This window comes from Pelecanus crispus, chromosome 5 (genome assembly GCF_030463565.1).
Source record: "Pelecanus crispus isolate bPelCri1 chromosome 5, bPelCri1.pri, whole genome shotgun sequence".
Lineage (NCBI taxonomy): Eukaryota > Metazoa > Chordata > Aves > Pelecaniformes > Pelecanidae > Pelecanus > Pelecanus crispus.
In genome coordinates, this window is record NC_134647.1 from 31,706,762 (window position 1) to 31,721,316 (window position 14,555).

At 41.8% G+C, this 14,555-nt stretch overlaps 2 protein-coding genes across 4 annotated transcripts; one reads left to right on the top strand and one right to left on the bottom strand.

Moving 5' to 3' along the window:
* Positions 1-1,499: 1,499 nt before the first annotated feature.
* NIF3L1 (NGG1 interacting factor 3 like 1) lies at positions 1,500-6,566 on the bottom strand. Its single transcript, XM_009480622.2, has 6 exons — positions 6,131-6,566; positions 5,231-5,396; positions 4,661-4,787; positions 4,152-4,290; positions 2,673-2,756; positions 1,500-1,701 (listed from the first exon to the last, which is right to left on the bottom strand). Exons 1-6 carry the CDS (start codon positions 6,564-6,566, stop codon positions 1,517-1,519), a joined length of 1,137 nt encoding a protein of 378 aa, XP_009478897.1. The 3' UTR covers positions 1,500-1,516.
* Positions 6,567-7,735: 1,169 nt separating this feature from the next.
* Positions 7,736-14,550, top strand: PPIL3 (peptidylprolyl isomerase like 3). 3 transcript variants are annotated; one of them, XM_075710665.1, is made up of 7 exons: positions 8,187-8,225; positions 9,401-9,475; positions 10,291-10,384; positions 11,059-11,126; positions 11,584-11,702; positions 13,967-14,045; positions 14,523-14,550. In XM_075710665.1, the coding sequence occupies exons 1-7, from the start codon at positions 8,223-8,225 to the stop codon at positions 14,538-14,540; spliced, it is 456 nt and encodes a 151-aa protein (XP_075566780.1). In that variant the 5' UTR covers positions 8,187-8,222; the 3' UTR covers positions 14,541-14,550. The 3 variants fall into 3 exon arrangements, with proteins under 3 accessions (XP_075566781.1, XP_075566780.1, XP_009483787.1); XM_009485512.2 differs by lacking the exon at positions 14,523-14,550 and having other exon boundaries at positions 13,967-14,100; XM_075710666.1 differs by lacking the exons at positions 9,401-9,475; positions 10,291-10,384; positions 14,523-14,550 and adding an exon at positions 7,736-7,849 and having other exon boundaries at positions 8,178-8,225; positions 13,967-14,100.
* The last annotated feature ends 5 nt before the right edge of the window (positions 14,551-14,555 follow it).

Here is a 14,555-nt window from a genome sequence, read left to right on the forward strand (position 1 = left end):
GAGTTCAGAGTTACCCGCTAACAGTTTTGGTAGACTACCAGATGCCCATACAGGCCAAGAGGAGGGCTGCAGGAGATACCACACATCTGCTAAGAGAAGGTTAAGTTTCAATCACTTTTTGGCTGCTGCTGATTCTGTGATGCAAGCATTCAAGCTGAAGAAAATTAGTGTGAATTAATTCCTGTGGGTTTTGTGTTAAAAGTATTTTATCCTGATTTCATACTGTTTCTGGAAAATTACCCCATCTAGGCATTAATCTTCTGTCTCTTGAATTCTGTGTATGTCCTAAGGTGTAGTAGCATTTTAATGTCTTCTACAGCAATACAGAACTGTTGGATTTGGAGGGATCACTTCTAGAGTCCTTTCCTTTACTTGGGAAAGAAGAAATTTCTTCCCACTTCCTGTTCCTCAGCTTACTGAGAGGTCTTCATAGTATTGATAAGAACAATGGCCTTTGTATAGCCTCAGTAGCTTCAGATAATACTGGAGTCATCTCTTCCCACTTAAATGTAAGTGGAACAAGACATACACAATTATGCAGTAAAGACATTGCTTGATGAGCCAGTTTAAATTAATAAAACCTAAAAGGATGGTGCAAAGATCTTTACAAATTTGCAGTGGAAATATTTTCATTTTTTTTTTAATGTTCTTCTGGTGTGCAGATAATCCAGAGATGGTAAGGTATGCAACTGGGAGATTTTTTTTCTTTTAAAAAAAAACAGAACAAAACTACGAACTTAAAAAATAAAAACGAAGCGTTATCAGTGGTGAAAATGCTACTTGTTCAGTTTTAGTAATTCTGTAATTAAGAGCCATAGTTATAGAAACTGTTTTTAAAAGAAAGTAACAAAGTCACATTAAATTAATTTACAGCTTTGTTAAGGAATTTAGTTTTAACCTTCCAAAGCTTTTTTAATTGAGAGTCCCTCTAAGAAAAAGCCTTAAAGCTGCATTAATGGTAGATTGTGCAATTGAATAGTAGCACCAAATACCTGAATTGCGTTCTATATTAAGACACCACCATATGAGTGGTGTCTTAATAAAACTGTTAATGCAAATGGGTGATCCACATCCTTTCATTAGCTATTATCAGGAGATTTATTAGCTAAAATACCACTGACTTGTACTGACATGATTTGACATAACTGCAGTAGGGTAGAACTGCTGTGTAAACTTAAAACTGGAGATAAGTCAGATTTTTATATTTTACACAAACCAATCCTTGAGTATCATGGTTACCAAATATATCTAATAAGAGTATGCAGTAACAGTAAACTTATTCAAGTGCAGCCTAGCAATTGAGTAAATCAGCCTTTTGTAGCCCAAAACAAGCATTTATTTATCTGACAGATGACAAAATATATCCCATACTTTGAGGGAACATACAATACAATCATTCTGTACTGAACCAATTCAGAGCATCTTCATTAAATTTGCAGTTGGATAGGTCTGTGCAAGATACCACGAAACTCTTGACTGAATTCTCTCACTCCTTTTTTTTTTTTTTTTTTTTTTCCTATGCCACCTGGAGGGGATCTCTATCTTTCTGAGACACAATTATGTTGATTTTGTTCTGTAGGTGGATAGCTAGCATGTCACGCAGCTCTGACAAGAAGCCTCGCTCAGTGTTACTGTGCTCACACAGAATAACACTTATCCCATTGGCAACTGCATCCAGAACGTCATGGTGGGACATCTCTCCTGCCATTTTGAGAAAGAAAAGCCATGTCAATCACTAACAATACAGTTTAGGTAACCAGTTCTTTGCAGCGTATGCAGAATCTTAGCTAGAAGCTGGGAAGACATAACAGGGGATACAGCCCATAAGGGGGAATGTGACACCATCGGCTCAGTATAAGAACATGGAATGCTCCTACTCTAGTGTCCCTTGAAGGGCTTTCAGCTGATATTCCCCATATACAAGTGAGACAAAAGCACAGAAATTCCTTGCCCTCTTTGAATAGTGGTAGATTCTGCCACTTTGGGCAGCAAATAAGAGTGCGCAGAGTGGTTTGGAAGTGGACCGTCTGGATGTCATGTGGGTTGCTGTGATGGAGGATAGCAATTGGGAAGCCTTGTGAAGCAGCTGACTGAGGGTCAGCTCTGCAGGGCTGTATATAAGGAGGAGACGGGACAAGCCTTGCCAAAAAACTTGCTCGAATTAAGTACTACAGAATGCAAGGCAGGTTTCACATTGTTGAGCAAGCTGTAGGGAGTAGCTGACCCACTGGCAGAAAAGAGGATAATGGACTAAGTGTCCCTTTGGTTAGATACACTACAGGGTTCCTTTGGAAGATTCTGTAGACTACATTATATTCCATTTTCCATTAGGGAATTCTGTAGGGAACTGAGGAAATACCTCATATCTTGCCAAAGGAGAAACACACTGAAGGTTGCAATAGACTGCCATCAACACTGAGTTTGTTTTGAAATAATGCATGTATAGCAATGTTTTAATTCAAATAACCTTCCCTGTGCCACAGTGCCATCTGATCCACGATATCTCTAATGTTAGTCTTCTATCATTTCAATAACTAACTGATTGTTTCTCAATTATAACAGGTAATTCTTCCCGGCCAACTCTTTCAACAGCCAGTCAGCTCTTTTCTTTTTTCCTTTTTCCCTAGTGACTCTCTCTATAAAGATAATGAAACAGCAACATGGTCTTTTACCTGTGAGGTAGAGGTCAGCTTCCATTCCCTTCAGGACACTGCTCCCAGAACCAGCACACAGAGCAGCTTTCTTCACTGGTGATTCTGCAGGATACAAGGTGTCACACTTAAACTCCTTTCCCTCTGTGCAGCCCTCATGTCAGTATTGCTACTAATTGTTTCACAATAACTACTACCTTGATTTTACAGTCAATGTAAATTTCTTGGAGGAAGAGACACATCTGTCAGTCTGAATGAGTCATGGGCCTGTAACATCTCTGATAATACAGCAAAATCCTTTGTGTAACAAATAGATGTGTAGATTTTTTTTCTTCAAGGGGTAGGAAAGTCTGCAGAAAATGACAGCACAGAGGCTGGCTGCTGACTAGTTCTCTCCTAGTGAGGTGTTATTTAGTTAGGTTGTGGAATGCTTCAATAGGCCGCTACTCTTTCCAGGACTCTCGTGTTCCACTATCATTAGTTTTCCAACTAATGATGCCACTAAGATGGCATTTTGCCTCTGAGATATCCTGGTTCCTAACTTCTGGCTCTCAGAAGGCAAATCTCAATGGAAGCTGAGAGCTGCTCCATGCCATTAAAAATTTGCCTGTTTGCTATGATTGCTGATTCCAAGCTATTACATACGTGACAGTGACAAGAAATTTAATTCTCCATATATATTACATTCACTAGGGAGAGGGGACACACAACACTGTTTTCAAATTCTATTAATTCTATTAAGGTTTTACAGTATGTTGCCATGTTAATTACTGTTGATTTAGGTGGAGTCATGCCACTACAATCCCACACCCTAATGAGAGGCTTCAAAATAGTTTGTGTTTTAGTGCAGTTGATAGTGTAAGAGGCTTCTAATAAGACTTCTGTCTCATAGGTTACAAAGAGTTCTCAACAAATTTGCTCTCACAAATTCTAACAGCTGTGCTCCTTGGAGATTAGGATAGGTAACTGGGATAAGAGGATGCTTGCTTTACTAGCAACCCACTGTTTGAGCTAGGATAGTTCACCTTCTTTGCCACTATTTCTCTTTCATTAAAACATGGATGGTTACATGTTCATAAGGATACCATAAAGTGTCTTACTACTTCAAGGTGCTTTGAAATTTAACATTCAGTCACAAAAGGGAGTGTACAATGAAATGGTACACATTTGTGTCTGATATTCTGGGAGCAAAAAAAACTTAGTCATTACACAAATTATGAAAAAGGATGTCTCGTATTCAACGTGTACTGTCCCTTCTTCACAGTGACAACCAGCAGAACATACAACTTCCAATTAAAAATACAGATGAGATTCTTTTTGCGTGATTGTATCATGTAAATTCTAAAATGCTGTTTCTTGTCTTTAACAGTGCTTCATATGCTACTTGGAAGTAAACCTATCCAAGGCAGCAGTATTTCACACACTCATGCACACACTCATGCTCCTTGTCTTCCTGGAATACTAGTTCTAATGGCCAGTCTTACTTGCAGGCCTGTTTACCTAGTGTCTTGCCCATTCCCACGGCTAAGCGGATGTGGGGTAATTTTAGGTGGCTTTTGATACGCTCAATTATGTCTGACAAGGAGACTGGCTCGCTCAGTGTGCACAGACGTCCCATTCCAGTATGGGGAAGAAGAGGCTGAAACGAAATTAAAATTACTGTGAGAAAGCTGACTCCAGAAGTTTGCATTGCTTTCCATACTGTACAAAGATGAGTATATTGGTCATTCAGGAATGCCTTGGAACTTTATGAAAAAATATGTACATGATGTTCTTGAATATAACATACTAGCTGTTGGAACTGATTTAAGAATTAGTACAGGCCAAACAGGTATTTTCATTGTTTTGGAGAACATGCGTGGCTTCAAATCCCCACAAGCTATTATTTCAGAGCACTGACACAGTAGCACAGGAAACTGTGACGCTACTACATTACTGGATTTCAGTGTTCAGGGCACTCAGCTCACACAAGTAATACATTCACTGGAAGTAATACGTGATTTTGTTACCTTTTGTAACAAGAGAATCTCGGTCTTGTGATAAAGAAGGCTGTTCTGGGACAATAAGGCCACCACCTCCAACAGTGCTTTCTGAGAGCAGTTCAAACTGACTCGTGTTTGCTCCTCACCTTCAACCCTGAGGAAAGATATGCTTGGTGCTTGCTAAGAAACTGTGTAAGATTTCAGCATCATATTAATATAGAACAAAGCTATTCTATTGCAGTGGCTATTCTACCACAGGGAAAGGAAAAAAGAAGGCATTGTAATAGCCTACCCTGGTCTAGTCTACGTGGAGGAAACAGATACAGGAATTTAACTCAACTGTCTTAATCAAATTTTCTGTTAATACTTTTCTTTACCACCTCTAATCTATGTGATGCTACACTGAGTTGCTGTTACCATTTAGTATAACATAGATTGATCAGAAAGGGATGATTATTCCTTAACTTCTAGATCTGTTGCTGAAAAAAATAGCAGCACTGCACAGAGGAACAATGTGATTACAACAGTAAAATACAATTCCAGCAACCTAATGTTTCAAACAACAGAAAGGATACAACATTAGAGCCAAGCAGATACCTGGCAGGGAGAGTAGTGAGACAGGAGATCTCTTGGATCTCTTTGATTTTGGACAGCACCACGTCCAGATGCTCAGTGTTGTCTGCGCAGAATTCCACTCGGTGAGTGCCCTCAGCTGGATAGCTTGGCGCAGTTGATGGATGCAGTGGAACGGAAGTACAGGCACCTGAGAAAACGGTACAAGATTGCTGTTTTATAAAGCTTTTATAAGTATCCTAATACTGATTTAGCACATATCCTAAAGAGATGCCATAAAAAGATGCAAATTTTGCACTTGAATCCATTTTCCCTGACCAGAACTGAGGACTTCTTGCCCTGTTGTCTCCATTAGGCACAGTCTATTTTAAAGTGCAACGAAGTTGATGGATATGTATTACTTGTCATTCTTAATGCCATCTGGTTTATCCTAAGAACTGTACAAAACCAAAATAGTTTCTGGTTTGTAAATCAGGCTGGAAAAAGACATAGCTGTTTTCATTTATGAGCCACAATACAGGATAAAAATCTGGAAGAATTTCAAACACCTTAAGTCCTTTGCAAACAATGAGACCTTGCACTTTAGAAATTAAAGGTGGTGATTTAAAGTCAGTAGTCTAAACTTTGCAACCAAGATGGACAATAAACATGCTGCACCAGTTCCGAGTACATCCAACAGCACAGTCACACATCTGAAAATGTCCTCTAGTCTTTGTATCTGGTATTCCTCACCAAGATAAATTTCCTAAAATACATTTAGGGTACTCAGAAGTACTAGAAGAATATTGGGGAAAAAAAGAAAAAAAAAAATACTCAAATCATACCTGTAAAAGCTGGAAGAAAGGAAAATGAGGGAAGGTCCCCACATAAAATAACATAATACTGATAATTCTAACTTTTTTTGGTTTTTTAACAGAGTCTCACCGAGTCCCTTTGTTAGCCAGTTATTGACTCCGTGAGGTATGGCATCGTACGCCGTATGCGGAGAGTAAATCCCGATTCTGTGCTCCAGGGCTCGGACCACCAGCCGCTCTTTCCAGGTCTTCCACGTTACTCGCTTGAGTGGTGTGAATATAGGAGGGTGGTAAGAAAGAATAAGGTCTGCCTTCTTCTGCACTGCCTCTTCCATCACCTCCTCAGTGAGATCATTAGTAAGGAAAAGGGTGTTCACAGTGTGGGGAGGACTTGGTTCCACCAGCAACCCCACGTTGTCCCAGCTTTCAGCCAGAGAGAGGGATGCAAAGTCATTCAGGGCAGAAACAAGCTCCTGGAGATTCATGAGGGAGCGTGAGGGCGGGCGGCCCAAAGCACGGATGCAGCTGAGAGGCCGGCGAACCAGCTGCGTGGCAGGCAGCAGCATACAGCTATCTGTAGAGAGGGTAAAAGAAGGCAGGAATAAGCCTGGGCAACCCACTGGCTGGAACAGCAGAGTTCAGGGTGTCCGGGCTGCGAATGCCGCCCCACTGCCAGCGGGGAGCGCGGCCCGGCCCCCCCCAGCAGCCGCCGCGGCCTCCTCCCTCCCTGCCTCACCTCTCACGGTGAAACACCATAAACGACCCTGCAGAGTCGTGCAAGAAGCGCACGGAACTTAAACTTCATCCGTCCTCACGCACTAAAACCGACCAGCGGAACCCACCCGGAGAAGCGTCGGCCTCTCGGGGGCGTGGGGACCAAGCGGGACCGGGGCAGGCGGCCTTGGGGGACCGCCAGCGGCCTCCACCCCGGCCGCAGGGGCAGGCTGGCCGCCGCCGCGGGGCCCCGCACTCACCTCACGCCGGAGCAGGGCCAGGGCCGCGGGGCGGAGCCTGCGCCCGGCCCCGCCGCTTCCGCCGCGCCAGCGGGGCTGGGGGCGGCCTCTCCGCGCCGTGCCGGGGGCGAGCGGCGGCGGGGGCGGCCCAGACCCTTCCTGCCCGCCTGAGGGGAGCCGGGGAGCCGCTACCCGGCGGCGGGCGCTGGGTTTGCGTCCGGCCTCGGCAGGTTTGTGCGAGGCCTCCGGGCGGGCGAGGGTGAAGGCGGCGGGGCGGGGAGGCTGAGCAGGCGGGAGCGCGGGCAGCGGGGGCCCCGGCCGGGGCGGCGGCGCCTGACGGAGTCGCTCGCCGGTGGAGGAGCCGGGCCGCGGCCTGCAGCGATGGGGGCGGCGGGCGAGCGGAGTCCGCGCGTCCTGTGCGTGGATTCTCGGTGGAAGTCCCTCAGGTGGGCGGCGGAGGAGGAGGGACAGCTCCACGCTGTCGTTGGGTCAGATAGGAGCCGAGGGCTTGCAGTGAGCGCGGCGGGCCCCTGGGGCGCCTCACCGGGGCGTGCGGGGCGCCGGTTGCTCGTCCGGGCGCCCCGCCGCCCAAGGCAGGCTGCGGGCCGGGCCGGAGGGCGGCCGGGCCGGGCCGGGCCGGGCCGGAGCTGGCTGCTGGCGGCTTCCCCGGCTGCTGTGAGAGGCCTTGCCAAGCCTGCGGGCTAACCTGGGAGGGCAGTATCTAGAGAAGAAATTAGCAGTCTGCAACTGCGATTTCATTATCATCGTTCCAAATGCTTTATTTGAAGATATTCCTCGGATTAAAAAAGTTTGATCCTGTGCTTGGATGCAGGTACCCGTCTGTTGCAGGCACCGACAGCGGTCAGAAGGTGGCTCCGAATCACACTGCTGTTTAGGTACTGGCATGTGGGTTTTATCTGTTAATTTATAAAACCATAACCTTTGGAAAAGCTGTGATTGCTTAGTATAAACTTCCATCTTAGGAAAGGGTGTTTTTTTGCCCCCACCCCCTTTCTTTAAGCTATTTTATTCTACTCCTTTCTAGTTCTTTATATGCTGCGTAGTTGCGTAACGCAAGTAAAACATTGATCCACAGAGTCACTTGGATGGCACTGTAAAACCGCATGGTGTAAAAGCATATAACCACACAAATATTTTAGAATCAAAAAGAATTGGGGATTGGTGAGAAAAAACCCAACAAATTTAATGTGTTTTCTTTTGCAGGAAATTGCTGTGTACAAATCTACCTCAGCTGTTTGATAAGCAGACATGGTGAGAACAATAGCACTTTTTACATATTTTCATTCCTTCTGAAATGGTCATCTCTTGGAATGTGAATAGCTGCTCTGCATCTCGAAGGTTTATACATTTTACCCTGATGCTGAGAAGAATTTGTAATGAAAAGTTTAGGTTTTCATTTCAGACTTCTAACTAGATATTGTGAAAAGGAAAATAGGTCAGTTTACATCAGTCTAAAATATTATTAGACTTTCAGTTCTAAGGTCCTAAATTTTAATCCTACTTTGGCTAATATTTAGTAATCTAGTTTGGTTTCTTTAACCACAGAAATAGAATTAAAGTTGCAAGCACATAGCCCTGCGTGAGTGTGTGTAACCTTCTACACTTGCAGGCTTGTAAAAGTTTAGCAAATCAGGAGAGAGAGATAAGACTGCATGTCTTAAACTGTACATACACCTTTTATAGCATCTTCATGGACATTGCAGGCAACTATCTTATTTACCTGTATGCTTCTGGAACAGTATGCCAGTATCAACACGATGCTGATTTTTATTTGTTTTCCTGTACGCTTATCCCCAGTATAGCCCCACAGTAATTGTTTTTGCATAGTTTAGCACGTTCCATGGGGGCACTGTGATATATTGGGCCTATAGGGATATATTCACTTCGGTAGCTGGGTAACTGCCATTTTAAATTTATAAATTCTTAAGTGCGTAATTTTGTAGATTTGCTTGTTTGTGAAGGTAGATTATATACAGCGCTACTCAGAACTAGTCTTATCACTCAAAAGGCTGCAGGCAAGTAACACGCATCCATTGTTCCTAGGGTTGTAAACCAGGAGGTGTGTGCACCACACTATCATCTGAAATATATATAACCTTGATTCTTCAACTTTGCAGTTAAGTGACTGAGTAGGTCCAGTTTGCAAATGAGTAATGTATCTCTGGAGTGTAACAGCATGAAACAGAGCTGCTGCGTTACCGTGGCGAACTTCATTTGTCCTGAAACTAAATGAAACCAAGTGCTTTCTGGTGATTTCACTGCAAATGTGGAAGTTTTGTGACAGTAGCCTTGCCTATGGCCAAATATTGAAACAGTGGTTATACGCAGTGGAAACTTGCTTATATTCTTAGTGGGACTGGGAAATAAAACTGAGTCTGTTAGTATTTCATTGCTGATTTAATTATTATTTTCTGCCTCTTGCTCAGGCTGTCACGCTGCATACTGATGTAGGAGATATTAAAATCGAACTATTCTGTGAGCGTACACCAAAGACTTGTGAAGTAAGTCAAGTAACAGGAGCGGGATTGCCTAGTGTTGAAACAAAGCAGTAGAAATAGTGAAGACAGTAGAGGAGGTGAAGTCACTTTTTCAATTAATCTTTTCACGTAATGGAATACTAATCTTTTAAGCTGGTACAGTGCCTAGACCACTCGTGGAACTTGTGTGCTGTATACTTGTGCACTGTGTCATACTGCCTAGCGCTTTGCTGCCTGTTTCTCGCCAGATAAAGTCTAGCTAAGGGCCGCTTTTCTCCAAGTTCTAGCATCTCCCAAAGCGTACTTTGCCCTTAAGGGGAAATATAGCACATGGCCTGGGATTCCCAAATTTCCCTGGGTTTGCTCACACTCGCACAGATTTTATTTTAATTTAAAAGAGTGAGAATCATTCGCAATTTGTCAGAGGCCCCACGTTTTCCTTTCTGCAATAAACTTAAGCTTAAATTGAAATAATTTACTTTTTAATTAACAAAGCTGAGGCACGAGGATACTGATTACAAAATTACGTCTACAAAATAAAAATGCTGAATGGAAGTGATACTTCTGAGCATGTCTCAGGCTTCTTGTTTGTTCCTCAAGTCAGACAACCTTGTGCTGTAAGCTTTATTTAAAATCCTTTGTATCTGTGACAGTGTCAAAGGAGCATGTTAACTATAATTTGTTTATGACTATTCTGTGGCAATACTCTGTGAAATTCACATGGTCACAATGCAAAGCAGAGACAAAAGGGTGAGTCTTGGCCCTGCCAATGCTGTCATTTTATTAAGACAATACTATTTCTGAATTGTTTGTTAATATGGTTTGTTTCATTTCCTTAGAATTTCCTGGCTCTTTGTGCTAGTAACTACTACAATGGCTGCGTATTTCACCGGAATATAAAGGGCTTCATGGTTCAGACAGGGGATCCATTAGGTAAATTCTTCTGTCAGGGTCTCTCTGTAGAAAAATGTACATAAATATAAATATCAAGAAATATAAAGAAATTATAAGTATGAATATTAACACAAAAACTTAAATAAAGTAAAAATAAAATATAATAATTATTGTATTGTTGGTAGAGGTTTTTATGATGAGATTAGTTTTCTGCAGTGAGCTTACAGAAGAGCAGCCGTTACCCTAGTTCTAAGTAGTCATGCAGTAGTAAAGCATTCTACAAACTTTAGTTTTTCCATCTGTTTCCACTAAATATGATGGTTCTGTTGACTTACCAGCTGTTGAACAGGTAGCAGCTGCTGCTGTGGTTTCTCTGGTTTCTGCCTGAAAGGCTATGCTGCCTCTAAAGCATTTTGGAAAAATGTCCCGAACAGTTGACACTGTTCAGGAGAAAATCTGATTCAACTGTGTGTCTGTTTGTACTCATACTGAATTTAATTTGAGGATACGTCAGTGTTTCGTTCTGCTACTTAATAGGTGTTCCTTATATAGAGTTGTGTCTCTGCTCAGTATCAAGACACGAGAACCCCATCCCTGCCTCAAACAAATTACACTCTATCTAGGGTCTTTGTTGTAAAATGTTATAACAGTACATCATTTCTGGATTTTTCAGTCTGAAAATCCAGTAATCTGTTGTGGTGCTTCCTTGTCAGGCACTGGGAAAGGAGGTAACAGCATCTGGGGCAAGAAGTTTGAAGATGAATTCAGTGAATACCTAAAGGTATTTCTGTGCTCTCAATATGCAGTTATGTTTCCATATGAATTTTCTTTACAGGTTGGAGAACAATCAGCATTGTGTTGTACTGTATTAAATACCTCTTTTGTAATGGTGAAGCAAAGTATAATCGTGCAATAAGGGGATAGAAAGCTTATTATTAAAATAGGAACGGGCATTTCTGTACTTAGCAAGTTAGGCTTGAGGGTTTTCATCACTGAGAACAGAAGTAGAAAGAATTGTAACAAAGTATTTTTCATGCACTGAAGGCAAAGAAGTAATTTTTTGTTGTAAGAGCAATTTTGAGTAGCTAATTTATGGACTGTGATGGAATATATTAGCAACCAAGATTTGTTCTTAATAATCATATTGAGGCAGAGTACTAAGTCACAGAGCACTTTGTATAGGTTGAAGTCCTGCTTTCACAGATGTGTATTCATGTTGAGGTTTTTCCTTTTTTCAGCACAGTGTCCGTGGGGTAGTTTCAATGGCAAACAATGGTCCGAATACCAATGGATCGCAGTTCTTCATCACTTACGGCAAGCAGCCACACCTAGACATGAAGTACACTGTCTTTGGGAAGTAAGTGATCCAACTGCATGCCTCCTTATCATAGTGTGTGAAGGATCTGAATATTTCAGGGCACATGCAATGCAAAATTAGAAGCTTCTGGTTCTAAAACTCTTTAAAATATTGGATGTGTATATGTAAATGTATGCTCTTGCACTGTCACCAGAATTAGTGGCTCCAAAATGCTGCTCCATTTTTCTTAGTAGTAGGGAATTCAGTGGAAATAGGCATATTAAAAATTACCTCAAGAATGGAGCTTTTTTTCCTTACTCTTGTGGTTTAGCCCCAACCAGCAACTAAACACCATGCAGCCGCTTGCTCACTCCCCCTACCCCGATGGGATGGGGGAGAGAATCAGAGGAGTAAGAATGAGAAACACTCCTGGGTTGAGATAAGAACAGTTTAATAATTGAAATAAAGTAAAATGGTAATGATAATAATAACAATGTAATAATGATAATAGTAATATACAAAGCAAGTGATGCACAATGCAATTGCTCACCACCTGCTGACCGATACCCAGACAGTTCCCAAGCAGCGATCGCTGCTCCCCAGCCAACCCCCCCCCCCAGTTTATATACTGAGCATGACATCATATGGTATGGAATAGCCCTTTGGTCAGTTTGGATCGACTATTCTGGCCGAGCCCCCTCCCAGTTTGTTGTGCACCTGGCAGAGCATGGGAAGCTGAAAAGTCCTTGACTAGCATAAGCACTACTTAGCAACAACTAAAACATCAGTGTGTTATCAACATTCTTCTCCTACTAAATCCAAAACACAGCACTATGCCTGCTACTAGGAAGAAAATTAACTCTATCCCAGCCGAAACCAGGACACTTTCTCCCCCATCCCCCTCCCCCCCAGTTATTCCAGCTTGCCTTTTCATCCATGCCCAAACAGATGCAGCCTGATTTTAAACAAACTCCAGAAGAACTGGATACAGTAGGGTTTACTCAGAAGCAAGAATCTGATTTTGGAATGGAGCTGGGGATGAGTGTGGTACTGACATGGTCATGCCTCTGTTCAGGTGGAACTTCCTGTTGGTCAGATAAAACTCACAGAACTGACAGTTTATAGAATCAGATGAGATTAAGGTGTGTCATTATTTTAAAACATTCTTATAGTGACAGACACTACTGATAATATATCATCCTTACAGCAAACGTTTAATTTTTGAGTCTCTCAGATACTGCTTTTTCTGTCTCAAAATCATGGCAATGTCTTTTCTTTTGATTGTTGTTAAAAAGTCCCTAGTGTACAAGTGAATCTGCTGAGAAAAAGTTGTCTCTACTAAATGGAGCTAAATATTCAAAGGAAACTATTGAAATGTGAAAATACTATGTTCTATGACTTGTACTGTTTATAGGCATCTAAGTATAGGTGTTGCTTTCATTTCTGAGTTTGCTTAGAAGTGTGATTGAAAGGTGTTTTTTGGTTTTTGGTTTTTTTTTTTTAGATATCTATCTTAGGAAAGAGTAGAGGCTCTGACAGATTAGCTTTGTCAGATTTTGTGGCAGTTTAAGATAACTCCTGCCCCAGTTGCAGAATTGGCAGAACAGCATATGCAGTCCCTGCTGGCCCACAATTCAGCATCCTAGATTCAAAGAGTTGATGAATGTGACTGAATTGAACTGTGAACAGCACAACATGTTTTCTGCCAAGTCCACTTCTGAGGAATAAACTGCCAAGATTTACCAGAACTAGTTATTTAAACAAAAAAGAGGTTTATTTAGAAGAATCTCTTGTGCTAGTTCTTCAGCCTGAACAGGAAATCTGAAAGCCTGAACATATTTGTGCCATTAGATGTACACAATTATTAATGATTCTGTCCGATCTTGTCTTTGAGTCAGAAGGCTAGAAATTATAATCTCCCATTTGGAAGTTGATTTTCCAGCCATAGGATTTCAATAATTCACGGTGAAGTTTGGTATGGCCAGTATCTTGCTGCTACTTCAACCTATACTATGATCGGTCAGTCCTGCCTGCCAGGAAGTGCAGCCAGGGTCTTTACACAGCTGTGGTTAGTATAAAATATGATACTGTCAGGTCAGTGGGAATTATTTGTACTTTTTATCAGAATCGGTCATGGATGCTTAATATTTCCTTTAAAAATATCTTATATGCCATGTATAATGTTTTGGCTGTCTTATTTGTATCATTTGTTTGCAAAGTCCTTGCCCTACAATACTTAACTGTAAAGTGCTTTGAGATACCTCAATTATGGAATTTAAATTGTTATTAGAAGGAGATTCCTAGCACTTCTGCTTTTCTTCCAGAGTTATTGATGGCTTGGAGACCCTGGATGAGCTGGAGAAGCTGCCTGTGAATGAGAAAACCTACCGACCTCTTAATGATGTTCGCATTAAAGATATTACAATTCATGCCAACCCTTTTGCTCTGTAGCCACAGAGTGCCTTGACGCATTCTTTAGAGACTGGATTATGGGGTTTAAAGTGTTATTAAAAAGGGTTCCTTGAGCTGGATCATACCTTTGCTCATCGAATACAGGATTTTCAGGAGTTGTGACATTGTTTGGGAGTTGTTACAGGGGAGTCTTGTGCTTTAGAAGCCAGTTTTTCCAGATTATCTTCCAGGATTTTTATTTTTAAACATTGCTTTTTATACTTGTAAAATAAGAAAAGACTTTTAAAAATATTTTTTTGGAAATCTTTGCTTTCTGCCTTATCTTTCATAGTGATACTATGTTAAAATAATGTCCTTTGATACAGTTTCATAGTACCAGTTTTCTGAAATGTCCCCATATAAATTCTAACCTTCCTTACTTTACTGGTTTTTAGAAAATTGAGTAAGATATGCAGTTTTTTCCCCTAGGTGAGAGCAGCGTCATAGATAGATGAACCCCTT